Source organism: Zalophus californianus, chromosome 11 (assembly GCF_009762305.2).
Source record: "Zalophus californianus isolate mZalCal1 chromosome 11, mZalCal1.pri.v2, whole genome shotgun sequence".
NCBI lineage: Eukaryota > Metazoa > Chordata > Mammalia > Carnivora > Otariidae > Zalophus > Zalophus californianus.
Window position 1 is genome coordinate 71,025,507 of NC_045605.1, and position 21,905 is coordinate 71,047,411.

Genomic DNA, 21,905 nt, shown 5'->3' on the forward strand with positions numbered 1-21,905 from the left:
AATTCAGACAAATGACTTAAATAGTAAGTGTGTGGGAGGTCTAGTAGTATGGGCCAACTCTTAATGTGACATATATATCCCATGAGAATTTGGTCAAGAGCTGACTCTACAGTAAAGAAATACCCAGGGTATACCCTGGCACCTAGGATGCTAGGCACTGAGCATTCCTGGGCCTATAAACAGCAATGAGATTAATTACTATCCCACACATTTTTCTTCCAAGAATCAACTGTATATAAATATTGTCACAAATGTATACTTCTAAGCTTTTTACATTTATTCAAACACAAAAAGACTAAATAGAAATAGAGCAAATTAATAATAGCATATAAAAATTTTAAAGTTTTATATTTTATGTTTACTAAAAATCTATGTATAACTTTTAATTATAAAATAATAAATGCATATGTATTGAAATATCATCTATCACAAATGTTACACTAAAAAAAAAAAAAGGAATTCATAGCCATTATATGTCCAGGTCTAGAAACGATACATATGAAAATCTCATTTTTGCAGCAAGACCTCTAAGCTTTAGCTACCACTATAATAAAATGCCAGAACCAAAATTATATGGGAAATCTCTTAAAGTTTTGTAAGAGAATTTTACTTGTACTTAAGTAAGGTCATTTAATAATACTACACGGAGCTGGGAGACATACAATTGCTGTAATAAGATGGGAAGGAAACTGATTAGTCTGGTGTTCACCAGGCCTAGCTTACCTGAAAATGTAAGTTAATTATCAATAAAGTGGTTATCATTTTTTGGTTAATCCAACATTGGGGACATGAACTATACTGTAAATTTGACATGAGCAATAACACTGATTTCTTGGAGTATTAGAACTTCCTCTCAATTTTATATATATATATATATATATATATAATCATTTCCTATGAAATAATTTGTGCTACAAGAAATTAATAAATGGTTCCAGGCCCCTATGGGTGGCACATAACTAAATACTCTTGTTCCTATTCCTACTGGTAAACTATTATTTACTAAAGACTTATTTTTTTAGTCATTTTACAATCACTGACAATAATCCTGACTTGCATGTATTTTTTTTCCCACTTTGCAGGTTAGAAAGCTGAGAGTAAAATAGGTTAAATAAATTGCTCAATTTATACCATGATTCAAACCCACATCTGATCAACTCTACACCCTCTGTTTATTATGCCACAATTCCGGTTTGTGGCATCAAAGGGAAGAAAGCAACTAACTTCTTTAAGCCAGTAACTTTATTCAGGGTCTTCACAGAATCTTTGAACTCTTAAATATAACTGATTTGCTTTGTAGTTATTACTGAAAATTTGATTTATTATTTTTTATTTTTCATTTATTTATCTCTTTTAAGGTTCTAGCTCCGTGGTTCTCAACATGTGGTTTATGAACATGTTGGAGTTCCAGAGAACTCTCCAAGGTGTCCCTGAGGTCAATACTGTTTTCATAATAATACTAAGGCATTAGTTGCATGTTACAGTGCTGAGATGTGCACTGACAATGCAAATGAAATAGTGGGTTAAAACAGTTGGTCCCCTTGCATGAATCAAAAGCACCTAACTCCATTAGTAGTCAATGTATTCCTCACCACCACAAGCTTGTAGTAAAACAAAAAATTTAGTTTCAATTAAGAATTTCCTTGATGAAACAATGACATATCAGATAAAGGGCTAGTATCCAAAATCTATAAAGAACTTATCAAACTCAACACCCAAAGAACAATTAATCCAATCAAAAAGTGGGCAGAAGACATGAACAGACATTTCTGCAAAGAAGACACCCAAATGGCCAACAGACACATGAAAAAGTGCTCAACATCACTTGGCATCAGGGAAATCCAAATCAAAACCTCAATGAGATACCACCTCACACCAGTCAGAATGGCTAAAATTAACAAGTCAGGAAACAACAGATGCTGGTGAGGATGTGGAGAAAGGGGAACCCTTCTACACTGTTGGTGGGAATGTAAGCTGCTGTAGCCACTCTGGAAAACAGTATGGAGGTTCCTCAAAAAGTTGAAAATAGAGCCACCCTATGACCCAGCAATTGCAGTACTGGGTATTTACCCCAAAGATACAAATGTAGTGATCTGAAGGGGCACATGCACCCCAATGTTTATAGCAGCAATGTCTACAATAGCCAAACTCTGGAAAGAGTCTAGTTGTCCTTCAACAGATCAATGGATAAAGAAGATGTGGTGTATATATATACAATGGAATATTATGCAGCCATCAGAAAAGTGAAATCTTGCCATTTGCAACGACGTGGATGGAACTAGAGGGTATTATGCTAAGCAAAATTAGTCAATCAGAGAAAGATAAGTACCATATGATCTCACTGATAGGATTTTGAGAAACAAGACAGAAGATCATAGGGGAAGGGAGGGAAAAATGAAACAAGACGAAATCAGAGAGGGAGACAAACCATAAGAGACTCTTAATCTCAGGAAACAAACTGAGGGTTGCTGGAGCTGAGTGGGGTGGGAGGGATGGGGTGGCTGGGTGATGAACAGTGGGGAGGGTATGTACTATGGCGAGTGCTGTGAATTGTGTAAGACTGATGAATCACAGACCTGTACCCCTGAAACAGGTAATACATTATATGTTAATAAAAAAATTAAAAAGAATGTCTTTGATGAAACAATTAATTATATTAAATAATGACTTTACAGTACACATATTTTTAAGTTCTTTTTTTAGTTGATTTATATATTTATGTAAGTGATCTCTACACCAACATGGGGCTTGAACTCACAACCCCAAGGTCAAGAGTTGCGTGCTTCTCTGAATGAGCCAGCCAGGTGCCCCATGAATACACATATTTTTAATATTCTGTGTGATGAGGGGCACCTGGCTGGCTCAGTCAGTAGAGAATGTGACTCTTGATCTTGAGTTAGAAGACTCTTGATTGTAGAGTTTAAAAAAAAGTTAACATTCTGTGTGATGAAATGGGAAGCATCCCACTTCTTATTATACTTAAGCATACTAGTTGTCTCAAGGAAAATCACTTGTGCTATTATTGGAGTTGCAACCTGAAGTTTTTCAGAACTTTTTGCATAGAACTCCAATTTTATTTAAAAGAACAAGACAAAATATCCTTATTCATAGTTCAATATTTAGCAAGTGAGGATCCCACTTCTAAAAGTAACTGATAGTGTTGGCTAAAATAATATAATTTGAACTTTCTTTTTTTTTAAGATTTTATTTATTTATTTGTCAGAGAGAAAGAGCACAAGCAGGGGGAGCGGCAGGCAGAGGGAGAGGGAGAAGCAGGCTCTCCACTGAGCAGAAAGCCAGACATGGGGCTCGATCCCAGGACCCTGGGATCATGAGCTGAGCCGAAGGCAGTTGCTTAATGGACTGAGCCACCCAGACGTCCCTAATTTGAACTTTCAAGGGAAAATCAGATTTTTGGAAAACTTCTGTCTGCCATCATGAGTATGACAGTTTCCAAATACTTAAAATTTTCCTGATAAGATTGAGGATAATATTGATGAATGTGATTTTTTGATACTATATGATGAAATATGCCACCATAAGGAAGAGCTACGTGACTCAGTGAACAATATAATCTAAAAGACCAATGTATGCCATTACAAAATCATGCATAGAGCAAATGATTCATTCAAAGTTCAAATTGGACCAATGGATTTTAATGTAAAAGTATTGGACATTTCATTGATATGGTTTCAGATCCTACATTGGACCTGACCTTTAAGAAACCACCACTTGGGAAATTTGATGTAGTATCAAAGAATATTCACAACTATTTGAAAAGGCTGTAAGATACTTTTCCCTTTATCAACTACATATGAATATTAGCTTTTCTTCATATATTTCAATGAAAACATATCAAAAAGATTGAATGTAAAAGCAGATATGAGAGAGTCCAGCTGTCTTCTATTCAGCCACACATTAAAGAGATTTGCAAAAATGTAAAACAATGCCATTCTTCTCACTAAATTATTTTTACTTTAGGAAATATAGTTATTCTTCATAAAAATGAGTTTTTATGTTAACATGTAGCAGATTTAATTTTACAACCTTTTTTTAAAGATTTTTTTTTATTTATTTGAGAAAGAGAGCAAGAGTGAGAGAGAAAGAGTGAGTTGAGGGGAAGGGCAGAGGGAGAGGGAGAAACAGACTCCCCCCTGAGCAGGGAGCCCGATGCGGGGCTGGATCCCAGGACCCTGGAATCATGACCTGAGCCGAAGGCAGACACTTAACCGAAAGAGCCACACAGGCTTCCCTTAATTTTATAACTTTTAAATGAATTAAATATTTTTAATTTCTCAGGTTTAATTTCTTTTTTTTTCACTTGTATCTCTCTCTTTTTTCTCTTTAAAATTTTTTATTGTTATGTTAATCACCATACATTACATCCTTAGTTTTTGATGTAGTGTTCCATGATTCATTGTTTGTGTATAACACCCAGTGCTCCACGCAGAACGTGCCCTCTTTAATACCCATCATCTCAGGTTTAATTTCTAACACAATAAAGTATTATTAGATATAAGTCACATGAACAAAAGAATTTTAGAATCTTCAATACACTTTAAGACTCCTGAGAGTCTTAAACAAGTTTGAGGACTGCAGTTCATCATTTTATCAGTATTTACTGTTTCAAGTACTTAATTGTGCCAAGTGTTGTTGCCTACCTATAGTATTTGTGGATTCCCTACTCTATGCTACTCTACGCTATGCCAAATACTAAACATTTTCTCTCTAATCTTCTCAACACAATTTGAAGCTAAGTAAGTAGTATCATCCATATTCTCTTATACAAATAAGGAAACAAATCCTTTCATTTTCATTGAAGACTGCAGTCTTTTTTTAAAAAATAGTTTTTTGTATTGAAAAAGCAAGGCATATACATGGTTTAAAAAAAACAAAAACAAAACTACAGTACAAACTATACAAAACAAGCTTAAAAATCAGCCTGTCTCATACCTTTTTTTACCTCATAGTCAAATTCTGTTAACAGTTTATTAAATATCCTTCCAGCAATTTTCTGCATATATATAATTTTCCACACAAACTAGAGTATATAAATACTCTCTTCAGTTTTACTCTGTTACTCTTTATAGTTCCAGAGATGTTCCCCTTATTAGGACAACCAATAATTCCGGTAACATGGAGATGCCATGCTTAAAGTCTCTAGATCGGTGACCCCATTTCTCCCACAACAATACAGTCAGTCAAACTTAAATTTATGTCCTGTAAGGTGTTTTCACTTGACAGTCAGCTTTGCTTATCTTTTTATTGAGATAAGAAGATGCTACTATAAATGGGACTAAATTCACCACTCAAAATGTTGTGAAATCAGCATTCCAAGTTATAGAAGAAATTTCTTTCTATTTCTCTTCCAGATTCCTACTCTTCTTCCATTCGCCGTGTCATCTCTTATTCCACTATGAGCCATACTCTGATCTATACAGGTGTATAGTAGGGTATGTATATATGGATGGATGTTAAATGCTACTTTCAATTCTGGGTTTGTACTCTAATACTAAATAAAAATCGCTTGTATTCAATGAAATATGAGCTACTTAGATAGAGAAAGTTTCCACCATAAGCCAAAGTCTAACACACATCATTAAAGCTTCAGTATGTTTTCACTAATTCCACACAGGAGGATTACAGATGTCCTGCTAGCTACCATTTCCTGGTAAGCAATCTGAATGGCTTCCAGGAAATTGCTAATGACCTCCATTTTACTTAAAATCTAGGCTGCAATTAGTAATAGTTTTGCTTCTCCATGCTGGTTATAATGTTTATTTTCATTACAGCAATCAGGAAGAAAAAGTGAAATGTCTTGTTTTTGAATTATATCAAAATGTATTCTCTTTTATTTCGGTATGTCACCAAATAGACTAATACATATTTAATGTAATCATAATTGTGTAAGAATACTTTGGATCTTTTTTACTTCTAACCAATTTTGCCTCCTTTCCCACTCTAGACTGTAGCTATTGCTAAAATTAGCATTTTAAAATGGAATCAATAGAAATACTTTGTAATTGTTGACTATTTTTATATATAACAACATTTTATAAAATTGAAATTTTTAAAACTTGATATGATTTTAAAGTAAAGTTCTATGTTTTTAATTATAGTAACTACTAAAAAAAGTTACAGATTTTTATTCAATGAATTTAAGACATGATTATGTGGTCAATGTAATAACAAAGAACAACTTCATCCAGTGTTATATTTATAACCAGAATTTGTCACTAAACTTAGCATTTTCTTTTATATAAACATTGATTTCACTAATTAGATCCAACTGATCTTTTCCCCAACATATCGATTTCTTTTAATCCCAACAGTTAACAGTGATTCTACTGTATCATAATACTTAAGACCTTAATCATATAGTAGTAATTTTTACCAGTAGCTTTTGTTTGAATTTTAATTAAGAAGACCTTGTGTCTCCAAACGCGAGTGGGGATAGGTTTTAATTGCTTGTATGTATATCACACAGACTTCAAAAGAAGTAAAAGATGTTTATGATAGAGTAAAAAGGAAAGCTTTGAAATGTTTACATTCGTGCATAGTATAATTTTAAAAAATATGGGTATTGCTATTATAATGCATATATATCTATAAAACTAACTGCGATATGCATTTACTGTTAGTAAAAGGAGTTCATCGGTTCAGAAACAATAACTCACTACTGATTACAACACAACCAAAAGACTACGTGAAATGGGCTAAACATGCTATTCTGGGGGAATGCTAAGTTTTCACCTTAGTAATTGACTATGTGATTGAGAGTGGTAACTTCTCTTTTCTAGATATTGGGGTCCCTACATGGAAAATAAGAGGTTTGATAACATAATATGCAAAGCTTCTTCAGCTCTAATCTTTTGAGATTCTATGATTCTAGATGTTACTCTGAAGTTCTACAATTACAAAGATTTATACAGAAAATAGTGATACTCTACCACATTATTTCATGCAGACAGGAAAGTGAAGAAAATTACACGTGCTCCCAATCCCTTTCACAAGCTGGCTTCAGAGCAATACAGCATTTGTCTTAGAAATAACAATTTCAAATTTTCAAAATACATGAAATCTCAACATTGATAGATTACTGTTTCAACTCTTTTTCCTACGAGGCAGCAAGAATCACTAGGTATGTGAACTTTGCTGACTTCATTGAAGTTGAAAAGTGGCAGATGATTCGCCTCTAAACACTTCCAGATTTTTTTTTAAGTTCCCTCAGATGAAGACATTGCTATAAGTTTATAAATGGAAATTCAAGAAAAATTCATTTATAAATGAATATGTAAACTGTACAGTCATAGCTCTTGGCAAACCACGTTAGTCCTTCTGTGATTGCCTACAACCAAAACCACAAGTAACTGTGAATTACTATTCCTAAAAAACAGAGTTTTCTGTAGAAAGGACAATGTATGGAATGAGTACAGAGTACTTAGATATGGTTTAGGCCCTTACTAGAGAAGTGAGCAAACTAGGAAAGAGAATTGGCATTTAAGATAGTAATTTGGGATGCAGAATACTGATTCTATGGGAATGCTGTTAGGTCCATTCTGACCCTTTGGTAATAACAGCACTACTTAAGTTACTTCAAGAATAACCTATACTATTTGATCATCAAAGACCCATCGTGCCCTGAAAAAAATAAAACCATGACTTTTGTGTTCCTGTGCTCTCTTCCAGAGATTTGTATTTGCAATCAAAACTAAAAATGAAAACTGGCTCTCACTGGCACACGGTGGCAATAGCATAATAAATTCACATTTTTAATTCAGGATTTGTGCCAGGCACAACTGTAATATGCTTGTACTATTTGATGCAACACAGTTCCTAATTTTACTTTTCTTAGTAACAACCCTAATGAAGTAATGGGGAGTAATGCTTAAAACCTTGAATAGCAAAGTATGGCAGGAACAGGTGGGCTCTAGAACAAACCTCTGAGACATATTAGTTGAATAACTACAATAAGCAATCGTTTCTCAATAGTGGCTTTGAAAAACGTTGGGATCATTTGTAGAACTTTCTATTTAAAAGCATTTTTCTAATCAACTTTTTTCCTATCAGAAAGAGACTGGCACTTTTCTAAGCGGCAGCGGAGTATACCGACAAGCACATGTACCTGAATCCCTACATGTAAATATTGCAATGATTAATCATAAATGACCAAGGAAGGAAAACACTATTTTCCTTATTTGGTTCATACCACATAATTATTTTTTTGTCTGTCATATCATCTGTGTGTTTGACAAACACAAGCACAAACAGTTTGTGCTAACTCAAACAACCAGCATCACTGTTTCTCTGGCACACTGCCCAGGGAGGCGCCTTCACACCAAGGAGATGCCAGCCACAGCATAGAGGGGCATGTGTGCAAAACAGGGAAGCTGGCTAAGATTCTCTTACGTAAACCACAGAAGATTAGGCTTATCCATGGAGGCAGAGGCTGATTCCCTAATGCTCTAGATTTCATTTGGTATGTCCCCATTGTATTTAGAAATGTTTCAGAACCATAACTATCCTAGCATCCTCACTTTGTGGTACAACTCAAACATACATACAAATGGGTTATGGACCCTATCAGTAATTCTCTCTTACCTTCTGTCCTTCTACCATATGACTCTCCCCTCTCTCATATTCAGGCAGAGATCAAGGTAAATACTTCTATAGAAAGCAATTGCCTATACCTCTTCCTGCTTTGTGATACTGCTTCACTTACATAAAAAAGGGTACAAGGGAAACTGTTTTGGTTGTTTGTACATTGTGGGAGGGAGGAACAGCCCAGAGTCTATCTTCCCCTTTTCTCCACTGCAGAAGTATAAGATTCTGAGGATTGTGAGAATTACGCTGTATTACATTAAACAGAGGCTTTAGAGGCAGGACTCAAAACCTATCTCCGCAACTCTTAAGTGACCTCACACAAGCCACTTAATTTCTCTCAGTCTCATTTTACTCTTATATAAAATCAATATAATAATATTTTCCTCAATAGATTGTTATAATAAAGATCAAATAAAATAATATAGATGCTTTAGTACTCTGTTTCCTTTATAAACAATAAAGCATCTTACAAAAGTACTTATTACTTCTTGACAGAAAATACTTAGTATTTTAAAGACTAGTCTTATAATTAAGAAAATATTGTAAACACTGGTATTATTTTTGAAGAAACCTTAGGAGGTCAGGAAGATAACGTTCCATCAGAGTAGGAATACTCTTTAATATCCTCTACAACAGCTCTATTTAAAATTTTCCACAGTCAAATTTCCAGATGTTATTTTATTAATTCATCCATTCATTCAACAAATATTTCTTGAATACCTAGCATATTTGAGGTACTCTCTCTTAAAGCAATCCAACTGTATCACATCAGATAGCCATTAATTGTTCCTAAGTTCTTTTGTACATTGAGAATAATTTCCCTATTTCCTTAACACCCTAAAACCCAAAACAAATCTTAATCTCTTCTATTCAACAAAGCTTCAACCAACCAACTTATACTAGGCCAAACTTCCCTAGATCTTTAATTACTAGTCATATTAAATGTTCAAGACTCTTCACCATTTCAGCAACTTTTGATAAATCCAAATTTGAAAACAGATCCCTTAAAAATATGGCACCCCAATTAGAACACAATACTTCAGATATAACCAGACCAAGGCAAAATTCTAATAATTTTATGTTATATTTCACTTAAGCTCTTAATAATAAAGTTATCTAGCAATACTTGTAATGACATTAACCTGGCTGGAACATAGCTTTGAGATTACTGCTATTAAATTTATGCCATTTATAGTACTCTATCCTCAATTAGCACTGCAACTGGAAAAAGGCTACTTATGGAAATACGGTGGTGGGTTAGGGATGGGATTTTCTTTTAAAAAATATTAGACAATACCCGGATACAGACCCATTGAAAATCTATGATTCAGTGTTTCTCAAACTTTAGCAATATTCCAACCCCTATTGAAAGGTTTCAGAAATATTGCTTTGCTTCATTTAAACAATAAGATTTTAATTTGAAAGTTGTTTTAAAAAAGATTTTATTTATTTATTTGAGAGAGAGAAAAAGTGTACGTGCAGGGGGAAGGAGCAGAGGAAGAGGGACAAGCAGACTGTGTTGAGCACAAAGCCCAACGTTCATGACCCATAACCCCTAGATCATGACCTGAACAGAAGTCAAGAGTCAGACACTCAATGGACTGAGCCACCCAGATGCCCCAGCAGGTTTTTTAAAAAGTAGACTCTAAGGAGATTATTAACGTGTTGTTTCTAAATATATGGTAATATTAAGCTCACTGGGTTTAAGATTCATTTTTTATTTTTTACATTTTTTTAAAGATTTAATTTATTTATCTGATAGAGAGAGAGAGAGAGAGAGCACAAGCAGGGGGAGCAGCAGAGGGAGAAGGAGAAGCAGGCTCCCCGCTGAGCAGAGAGCCCGATGCAGGGCTCCATCCCAGGGTCCTGGGATCATGACCTGAGCCAAAGACAGACACTTAACTGACTGACCAGCCAGGCACCCCTAAGATTCATTTTTTAATACTGCTCTTAACCATTCTACTGCCAACATTTTAATTCTCCCTTGGCCAACAAACCCACCATATAGAATTTTTCAGTGGTAGTAATAAAAGCTGTTTCCTCCCTTCCCCAGCTTCATTCCACTCCTGAATCCAAAAGATGTAAAGTTAAGAATATATAAATAAATATAAGATCAAGTAGAAAATAATACAAATATTGACTATTTAGAAAATAATGACTATGAGAATTCTAAAAGCTCAAATTTATGGGATGCATAAAGCCATTTCTACAAGTATATTCATGGCGAAAAGTACCTTTATTATTAAAGAAGCAATGTTTAAAATGAAGTATTCAATTTAGGAACTTAAAGGGTATCAGAAACAAAAGAAAAAGTATAAGGAAAATAAGCAAAGGAGAGATAATATAGGTAAAAGCAAGATGAAGTAGTTGGCATTCTGAAAAGCAGTAGAATTGAGAAATAAGTCTCAAAACTGGATACTTATTGGGGTGTTGGGAGGAGAGATAAATAGAAAAACCACTGGCAAGTAAAATTGAGGAAAAAAAAGGGACATAAAACAAATATGCAAAATTTTAAATGGAATATATAACAGCAAATAAAAAACTTAAAATAAGTGATCTTTACTTTAAATCAATATTAATATATTTGAAAATCTCAGTGAAACATACAATTTTCTAGGAAATGTTTTTCCTAGAAAAACTGACTTAAAGGGAAATAGGCAATGTAAAAAGAAAAAAAATATTACCAAAGAAAACTCTAGGCCTAGATGTTTTATGAGTATATTCTTTCAGAATTTCAAGGAATAAGTAATTCTCATGCTATCTGTTCAATACTTTACATAGCCTAGCTTTCCAATTCAACCATGAACTCTGGTACTAAAAATTAACAAAGATAGTACAAATAAAGAAAAACACAAGCTAATCTCATTTGTGATTACAGATGCAAAAATAACAACTGTAATATGAGCAAATACCATTAGTCAGTACATTAAAATAGGACTACACCATGACTAATCAGGGTTTATTTCATCAGTAAATTTGGAAAAAAAAACCAAGAAGATACGCCATAAGATAAAATGCAATTTTTCATAGAAACTCCTAATAAACTATGACTAGAATTTTTTTAATAATAAAGAATGTCTTAAATATCTTAATACTTAGTGGTGAAATGTTAAAAACAATTCCATAAATTAAAAACTGCACAAAATACCTGCCATCACGTGTATTACTTAATATCATTCTTGATATTCTAGGCAGTGTAATATGAGAAGGGATAAAAAAAGGGGCATATAACTGCCAAAAAAGAGAAAACATATCCGCTGAAATATGACTAGAGCTAATAAGTTCAATAAAGAGGAAAGTTATAAAATGAACCAGCAAAATTCACTAGCATCCCTAAATACGGTAACAAAAAGAAAACTGAGTGAAGAATATCTCATCCACAAGAGCAAGCAAAAATATTAAATATTATAGCAAAAACATCAAAAGAAACATGCAGAATCTATATTTAAAAACAAATTATTGTTGAGGGACATAAAAGAATAAATGATTTTGAATGAAAAGATTCAATACTATAAAGATGTCAATTCACCCTATAGTTTCATATACATATAACCTTTCAAAAAATTATTTTGGGATTTTAATTGACAATTAAGTTAAAGTAAGCCTAAAATAAACTTTAGAGAAGTATGCAAACACCTTAAAGAAAATTATGAATTTGGTCTTATAATATTTACTTTTCAAAGATACTATACTACAATACTAATGAAAGTTTAGATACATCAATAGGCTAGAACCCAAAACTGAGAAATGGTTTCAAATTTGCAATCAGTGTGATAAAAGATGTTTTTTCAAGTCAGAAGAATAAGATGGGTTTTTAATAAATAATACAGAGATATTTGGTTAATGGCTTAAGAAAAAAATTAAGTTGTATCTCTAGTTGAAATTACACATCAAAATATATTCAAGACGAATTAAAGAGTTAAATGAATAAAAATATAGTCAAAGAATTGGAACAAAATATAGCAGAGCTGGGGAAGCCTTTCTAAACAAACCCCCAACATAAAAGAGCATTAAAAGGGAGGGAAAGATTTGACAACAAAAACCATAAAGTAAAAGAAAATGATAAAATGTAACATATATGACAGATAAAGGTTAATACCATTAAAATATACAGTAAGAGTCTTACAAAACCATAAGAACTAGACAAATCCTTTAATAAGAAAAATGGACAAACAACATAAATAGGCAATTCACAAAGGAAGAGACATTTAATACAAATAAATTTATGTCAAATGCTTCATTCTCAATAATAACCAAAGAAAGTTAAATCAGCAGTAGTGTACCCTTTCCCTCTACTAAAACCAGCAAGAAATTTTTAAAGTAACAATACTTGTCATTGAGGGCAAGAGAATACTTGCAGATACCGTTGGTAAGGGCAGCACACTGTACCCTTTCTACTGGGCAGTTTGGCAGTATGAACCCAGACTTTTTAAAAAAGAACACATGCTTTGACCCAGGGATCTCACTTCTTAGGAATACATCCTAAGAAAATAACCACTAATTAATACCGAAAATTATTAAAAAGTTATCCATATTCAAGTTTTTCTTTATAATGACAAATAATAAAAAACTTCAAATGTTGAATAAAAGACTCAGTTAAATTATGAGAACCTCAGTTTATGCAATATTTTCTGTAAGTAAAAATAGCATTTTAGATGACTTAATCACAGAGAAATTGACAATATATCATTAAGTGGGAAGAATAGCTTATAAAAGGATAGTAAAAGGATGATTCTAATTTTAAGGTAAAAAATTTAACAAATACATGTATTAATTAAAATGGAAAGGACAAATAACATAATATAGGCAGAAATAATTAATTAATTTTATTTTGTATTTCTATATTTTTTACACTAAATATGTAATGAGGGAAAAATAATAAGAGGTATGAAAAATGCACAGAGCTTGTGATATAAAATACTGATAACCCACAATAGAATGTATTTCTTGGGGATAGTATTTAAACCATTCTAAAATTTCAGAATAATTATAACTAATTTAGGTGGATAATAACTAACTGGCATGATCTCACTGAGACTAAAAATGCATGTTAAGTTTTAGCAGTGGTTGAATCAACTTAAACTAAATTTCATGTCAGTTCTTATATTATTGGCATGCTTTGTGTATAATACTTATGGTAATAAAATACTAGGTTGTAAAAAGAGACAATTATGTAGAGTAAATCAAAATGAAAATTTTAGTAAGAACCTTACCTCCTATGCTTATAAAACTGAGAGCAGCACACAAATCAAAGTTCACATATCACATAAAGAATCCAGAAAAAAAGTTAAAGAGTTTGAAAAGCCTAATTTTGTATGTGTTTTTGCTTTCAAGATTTAAACATTTTGACCATCTCAGGCTAGGGTAGTTTTCACATTATAAATTCATAATCAGAATGAAACATAAAGAAAGATGGAAAGGGGATCAAGGGGGAGGAGTTAACCCAAAGCATAAAAACTTGATGCTGAATCATAACACAATAAAATGTTAGCTTCCACATTACTAAGAAAAAGCAAGACCCCCATCATTCATGCTGGCAAAAGCTTGCCTATGCACAAACCATTTCTGTTCTCACTGTTGTAAAACCAATGACTTTGGAAAGGATAGAAAACACAGAATGACGTGCAAAGTAGCACACAACATGTTATTGCAGCTGGATAGAGAATATGTCACTAATGACTTTCTTTCTACCCGTCAGTTATAAGTTAAGTTTTTTTCACCCAAAATAGCAAATAGCCTTTATGAGTACAGCACAGAAGCAGTGAGATTCAAAATAATATCCAATTTCCACTTAATTTTAATACTATATTAGTTAATGGAATGAGTTATTAATCATTTCCTGAGAAAGAGATGACTTCCTTTTGTCTTCATTTGAATTGAACACAACATCCCTGAACACTAGACAATTTTCTGCAATAAATTAAAAATAACATTTTCACCAAATAGTAATTGCCAGATATTTATCTTAAATGAGACATTATCCATGACCAATAGAAGGATTCACCTGACGTTGTTTGTAACTTCAGAAAACTAATGTAAATTCCCAAATTGTTAGTGCAAATCAGAGTGAAAAGAGTCTCTCTGTAAGAGACAACTGATAGAATTAGAGACCATGGATTATACTCATGATACCAAAACTAGTAATATAGTACTTCTTCTTCACAAAAGCATCAACAAGAGAGATTTAGGGAAGAAGAAGAACTTCCTGACTGATAAGGAAACTTAATTTTGTAATGGTTCTTAACATGTTTCAAAATAATAGCATCAATCACACATCTTCAGAACTAAAGATGCTCATCCTCATCAAGGTCAGAGGTCATGAAAAGTTAAATCCTATGAAATCTGCTTGAGATTAATCAACCTATGATCCTATGGGTATCTTAATAAAAACAGTGACCACAATTTAACCTCATGAGTGTTTCTAAGTGCCAGGAATTGTTCTAAAAGCTTTACTTATATTAATCCTCTTAATGAGCCTATGAGGTAGAAACTCTCACTCTCCCATTTTAGATACAAGGAATTCGAAACATAGAAAACTTCAGTGACTTGCCCAAAGTCACTCAGCTAGTAAGTGACAGAGCCAGGACTCGAAAAAGGTAACCAAGCCTCAGAATCCACCCATAAACTATTATGTACAATACATTCTATAAACTTGTTTTTATAGGTGCTACCCTTGACCCTTTTTGACCAGAAAAAAATCAAATTAATGATTTGGATTCATAAATTAAGACATTATTATGATTTCAAGAGGAAAGACTAAAATTACCTTTAACTTAATTTGCTCTTCATCTTTTGACATTTGTTTCTTTTTCATACCTTTCTGTTAAGTAAATTAATGAAGCAATTTATCTTATAATTTATATGTTTATAGACTAATAAAAAGAGAAGGAAAAATTTCATTCTCTAAACATTATAAAGAATAAAAGTTCAAGGACACACTATACATTTACCCTCCATATATAAACAAATATTAGAGGTAAGAATTTAATATTAGGGTACAGAGATCAGCAAGCATGTTGTTATACAAAATAACATTCTCTCCACTGACATGTTTGATATTTCATATAGTGTACCTTTAATTTCTCCAAGAAGTTCACTGGTATTTAGTCTTTCCATTTTTTCCTTCCAATCTTTTGAAAGTAGTTTTTCCATGCAGGAGGAATCTATTAGAGTAAAAAAAAATAAGTATTAAAAATATTACATATGTATTTTTTAAGTATTAAAATATTACAAATCCAAAAAAGCCAGATTATGGAGAAACTCTCTCATTTAAAAATGATCAAAGCTATTTTTCATTGTTGTTTTAACCCTAGGATACAGACAATTATATTACCATATCTATCACAAAATACCACAACTAAATTTATTTTTACCAGAAGATTATTTGAACTATTCCCAGGAAAAAAGATAATGCTTAATAATTTTATCTTGGTATTATAAATATAATTCTATTAATATTCAGTCGCATTTATCATTTCTTAGACTGACAGGACAGAAAAGGGGGCTCTTTCCTATGATAGGTTTAAGCTTAGATGTTGTTCCTTTTAATCCAGGTGTTTTTTTTTTAAGTCTAAGCAAAATGCATGTGCTCTTCAAGGAAGAATGACAAATCTTCAAGGGAGAAGAAACCAAAGTGTAAACACTTAGTCATTAAAAAAAGAAATAACATATGGCAATTTTTGTAAAATACTCATTTAGAGAAAAATTCAAAGAAAATAAAGTCAAGATGTTCTCCGACCCTCAGTAATAAAAACTGAAAGTTTTCTCTTATATAGAAAGAGATATATAGTCTTATAAAGGAAATACTAAGTTAACACTACTTGCCCTATTGCATATCTAAGTAACATACTAAATTATAGAGAGTAATTATAGTTGTTTCTATAAAGATTCACAAAGATTACAGAAATTTAAATTTTAGAATGTCCTAATAATTAGCAAATTTTTTTCAATGAGTTATTTTTTTGTCTCTATTCAGATGGGTTTGCAACTAGAGCTACTGCTTACAACTATTTATATATATCTGTTAAGCTTCAAATCTTAACAAATAGGCCATGCTTCCAAAAGGGAATGCAGATTTAAATACTAAATCCTCGGTGCAAAGCATACTCCCATTAAACTTTAACATTCCAAGTGTCAAAATTCTGATAACTTCTTTTTAAAATTATATTTAAAATAGTTACTCCAATTCCAAATGCCTTTCTTCTCCCATGTCAGTACCTATCTCTTTAGCATTTTCCCTTTCATTTTTTTTCTCCAACTTCTAAATCCTCCTTGAATTTTTCAGAATGACATTAAGGTCAAGATGGATCTAAAGGGTTTTAGAAACTAGATAAGCTTTAGAAAAGGACAGTAAGCCCTAGGTAAGAGATGAGAAGACCATTGCATCGTTAGAAAGTATTGGTGAAAACAATTAACATTTGTCCATGACATGATCAATCAATCAAGGAATGGATGGAATCCAGATCAGTGCGTCGTGAAATGGCTGACGAAGAACACCAACCATACTAGCTCACTATCACAGAAGTTAAGTTCTTTCTAAATAGAAGTCAGCTTGATTCTATTAAGTGAAATCTCACTGCCTGTTCCCTTCCTTCTTCCCTCTATCTTTCCCTCCTCCTTTTCTTCTATTCTTTCCTATTAATTATTTTTTTAGGCTTCAACAAGTGATCTACTACCATAATTAAAAACTGGATACCGAGTGATCTTCCAAAAGAACCTATGTGCATATGCATATATCAGTTTGCATTTAATTTCCAAAATGGTCTCTTGCTACTTTTATTTTAAATTCAAAAACAAGGTATATACTTTGTTCTATACATATTTTGCTTTTATGCTAAAGTAATAAAAATGATAAGACTAAATTTGGGAGTTAAGTAAATCCTCAAAGCCATGCCTAACAGAGATTAGTTTTTCCCAAATCAGGTTTCAATTTCTAAGAGAGATCGATATAACAGCAGATCATGGATAAGAATAATCAACAAAATGTCTTCAAGTTCCTATCCTACCCAGTTTTGTTAGTGCTTTTTCTTTTAACCTTTTCATACATGTTGTAACATTGCATTAAACTGATAATCACTGATACAAATGCTAAAGCATAATTTGTTTGGTTCAAATTTGAGTTGAGAGCATATATTATAATAGTAAAAGACAAAAGCCCAATTTACTAGTAATGATCACAAATTCAGAGCAAGTTCATAAACTAGGATTATATACACACTAAATGTAAAACAGGCTAAAATATGTCTCTCATTTCTATAAATAGACCTGAAATCTTTCAGAGCTCCAGGAAAAGAATGCTGAAGCTTCATGGGAGAAAAATAGAACTGTATGGACAACAGGAACACACACTTCAAACATAAATCAGACCATGTGTACACAGCTTCACATAAAAGCTACTCATTAATAAAATGGTTAATTACATCAAAGCATTTCACATTCCTATTAAAAAATTAATCCTCACCATAATGCTGAGTTAATCTAGTTAATATGAGTTCCCATTTCGGTAGAAGAAACTGAGGGGAAGAAAAATAAAGCAGGCTTTCCTTGTCTATATTTATAACTCATGAAAATATTTAATAACAATCACTGATTGCTTTTAACTACAGGACAATAGAAGTCACTGCATACAGCCTTACGAATTTAATCTCCATTCTAAGAGATTCCAGGAAGATTCAAAACTCAGGAAGTCTCTTGAAAAACTCTCAGCTTTCTCACCTAATTATCTGACTGCCAAACCTCAAAGGACATGCCACAATTAGTGTTAAGCATGCTCCATACTATAATGTGAAACAAGTAAGATGAGGGGAAAAAGGCCAGAAGGTACAGATTGTTAACAAGTACCACACAGGTGAAGGACACTATTGCCGCCGCCGACAGGTTTCTGACTTGGAATGAGGAAATATGTAAGAGATAAAGTTGTAAATGAAAATTTGTATTTTCAGATTTCCCACTCAACAATATCCAGCTAAGGGTGCAAATTAAAAGCAAGTATTCATCCTCTGTGTGGCACATCCCTCAACTACATTAACAGGACACTAGTGTACAGAGGTAACTGATCAGATCAGACTTTACCCCGTTCTGATCACGCACAAATGCAAAAACCAAAGAGGTCAGAATAAGGTAAGAAGCCCAGTTTGTATTATGTACATGGGACTGAGTAGTCACAGAGGATTCCAAATGGAATAAAAGGACTGAACATCACTCAGATATTCTTGGATTATTTTATATAGAAAAATATGTTTTAGACAATTGACTTGAAAACAACTAATATACTTACAGTAGTTCTGCAGTTCTCAAAACATGAAACGATATATACATATTTTACTATCTGAGTTTGATTATTCAAATTTTAGTATTTTGACTGAGTTGTCTTCAGCTAAAAAAATAGGAAAGGAACTACATACTTTTTCGAAATTAAGTGAAAGAACCACAACATTCCGAGATTTAAAAAAAAGTCACCATGATATGTACACATTAAAAAGAATGTAAGCCATTATATTTCAGCATAAAAGTGGAAAATGCCAATTTTAATTCATCTTACTTTGAAAGAATTAGTGTCCCTAAACTAATACATATTTAGTGAAATGCAGGACTTTCTTACATTTATCTTGTCTAATTTTTGTAAATAATGTGATCAAAACAAGACTCAAAAATCAAGAGCTGGACTTCAATTCTTGCTTGTATTTTAATCAAGGATGTAAAAGGTTTTGACATGTTAAAATTAATTCTTAGCCACATAGTTTTTGGTTTTTCTCTTTTCCTTTGCAATTTAAGTTTTTCAAGAAACGTTTTCTTTTTTCTTTTTTTTTAAGATTTTATTTATTTATTTATTTGAGAGAGAGAGAGAGAGAGAGAAACAGCATGACAGGGGAGAGGGTCAGAGGGAGAAGCAGGCTCCCTGATGAGCAGGGAGCCCAATGTGGGACTCGATCCCAGGACTCTGGGATCATGACCTGAGCCAAAGGCAGTCGTTTAACCAACTGAGCCACCCAGGCGCCCCAAGAAACGTTTTCTAAAGAAAAAGGTAAAAACACAATTCAGAGATAATTTTTAATAAATATCCTGCATAATGGATTGCAAAGCAATGTTTCTGCTTCCTAAGTATCTACGTTTCAGGCCAGGTGAGTCAAGAATGTTTTATCATGCTAACAATTTCACCGTACAAGAGAAGTTTGAAACGAGAGTTATTTATTTCCTAACATGTATGATAATATTTTAGGAACAATTTTAAATTATTCCTAGTTAAAGCCACAGCAGTATTAACTACTATTCTGCACAAAGTGAAGTTATTTAAAATGTGTCAGATAGTAAATAAATAAATCATTGATAAAACTAAAGCATGGGGGAATAGGAAAGAATAACAGGAAATATTTTTGGACACAGGTACTTTAAAATAATTCACCTGTGAATAAACACTATTCCTTTTGCCTCAAAGTGATAAAGTTATAAATGCTAAAACGTTAGAAACATGACATGAAAAATACCTTTAAAATATTTTAGGAGGAAAAACAATGACTGCTGCCCCAGTATGTAGATTTCCTCCTGCTTTATTAACTCTTAATTTTAAGAGAATATTAAATCAATTCCTTTTATTTTTACCATAAGAATCATACATTTCAAATGCAATAAATTTTCTATGTATTCAAGAACAATGATAACTTATCAAAAGTACCTTGACCTTGGTTTACAAGTAGTTCTGACTCTATATGTATTTATACTCCTGCTGCTCATCCATCCCACATTTTTCATTAGGAAACAGAGACACACATGCCAGTTACTGTACATTTTTCCACAGTGACAAGTGCTCCACAATACAGTGGGATAAAATTGGAGCTTGGAGAGCTTGAAGAGCACTCTTAAATTTTAATTAAAACCCTCCAAGCTCACTAAAAATAATTAGACACTAAAATGTGCCAGTTTTATTTTGAAGTCACTATAACGTACAAAGCACACTCCCTCACGACTGCTCGTGCTGTCCCTCTCTCTCTCTCTCTCTCTCTCTCTCTCCCCCTCTCTCCAATGAAACAACTGATCTTCCAAAAACGAATAAGGGGGTATAAATAGAGGCTGTTTCAGGCCTGCTCTTCATGCTGGGAAGCTGGCAGAAAAGACTGCAGAATGGGTTTTTCAGACTGCACCAAATGAACCTAGAATAACTTGCCTAACAGAGAGTTCGAATCACTGACAAACTCTGGATAAAATTCAGTCTGCAAGAAACACGAGTTATATCACTGATCTTTTTTGATCCAAAAGCCAAACCTTTAACCTCTTAAATGTTTTTGCTATCTTAAAATATCTCATACAATGCTATATTCCATCCTATTTTTAGCCAAGCAGCAAGAGAAAGCATGCCTTTCCCATACAGCAGGGCAATGATAGAAACATCAACACAGATGCTCTGCCAGGAAGAGCTGGGCTTCTCAAGCACTTGATCATTAAGGAATGCACCAACTGTTTTGGATAATCTCGTGCCAGCTCCCCTTTTGCTCCGCACTCCCCTCTGGGAGTGGCCAATCTTGTCCTGGTCCTAATTTTTCATTTTCCTCCTCCATCACACCCCCACCATCCCAGAAAATATGAGAAATGGCATTTATGCCTAGCCATGAAAAAGCAGGCTCACTTCCCCAAACAGACCAAAACTTTCAAACAATTAACCCTCCCCTCTTCTTTCAGATAAATTACTAAGTATAAAATGCAATCTGTTTCCTTTGTTTATTCAATATGAACAATTTGTAAATGACTCAAGGATAAAATTCAGAAAATGTTGTGCTAAATTAGAACCATTATAAACATGCTAATGACTCAATGCTTGAGTAAAACATGCATGATCGGTGTGAAGAAACAGATTTAGTTCCTGTGAAATTCTGTTGGGCTGCCTTAAAATGATTTGGTCATTAAATCAGATATTTTTCCTTCCAGGAAAAAAATGTTAATTCCACAGCCACTTTACTAGATAATATGCTGTGAGTGTGTATGCATGTGTGTGTGCGTGTGTGTGTGTGTGTGTCAAAGGGAGCTTTGGAAATGTCATTAGAACTGTTAGATGCAAGATTTTGGCATGTTCATAAGGGAGAAAAAGATCCTGGCAGAAATACACATACAGACATCATCGCATTAGGTACAATATTCTCTCTTTGCACTGTTTTTATCTACCAAAGTCTTTGATAATTTTTTATGGGAATCTCATAAAATTGGCACTTAACATACATTCATGGAAGTCACATTGTTCTATGCAGGTAAGAGGTATATGTTTCATCTGCTTTCCAAGGTTGCTTAGCACCTAGAAAAGTATCAGAGGGATC

General features: G+C 33.1%; 1 protein-coding gene across 16 annotated transcripts in view; it reads right to left on the bottom strand.

Moving 5' to 3' along the window:
• SOX6 (SRY-box transcription factor 6) overlaps positions 1 to 21,905 on the bottom strand; it is a 652,457-nt gene that overhangs the window by 233,664 nt on the left and 396,888 nt on the right. For all 16 annotated transcript variants that reach the window (XM_027580197.2, XM_027580203.2, XM_027580196.2 and 13 more), the window contains one exon: positions 15,678 to 15,767. In XM_027580197.2, coding sequence (XP_027435998.2) covers positions 15,678 to 15,767 — 90 coding nt within the window. The remainder of the gene's footprint in view (positions 1 to 15,677; positions 15,768 to 21,905) is intronic.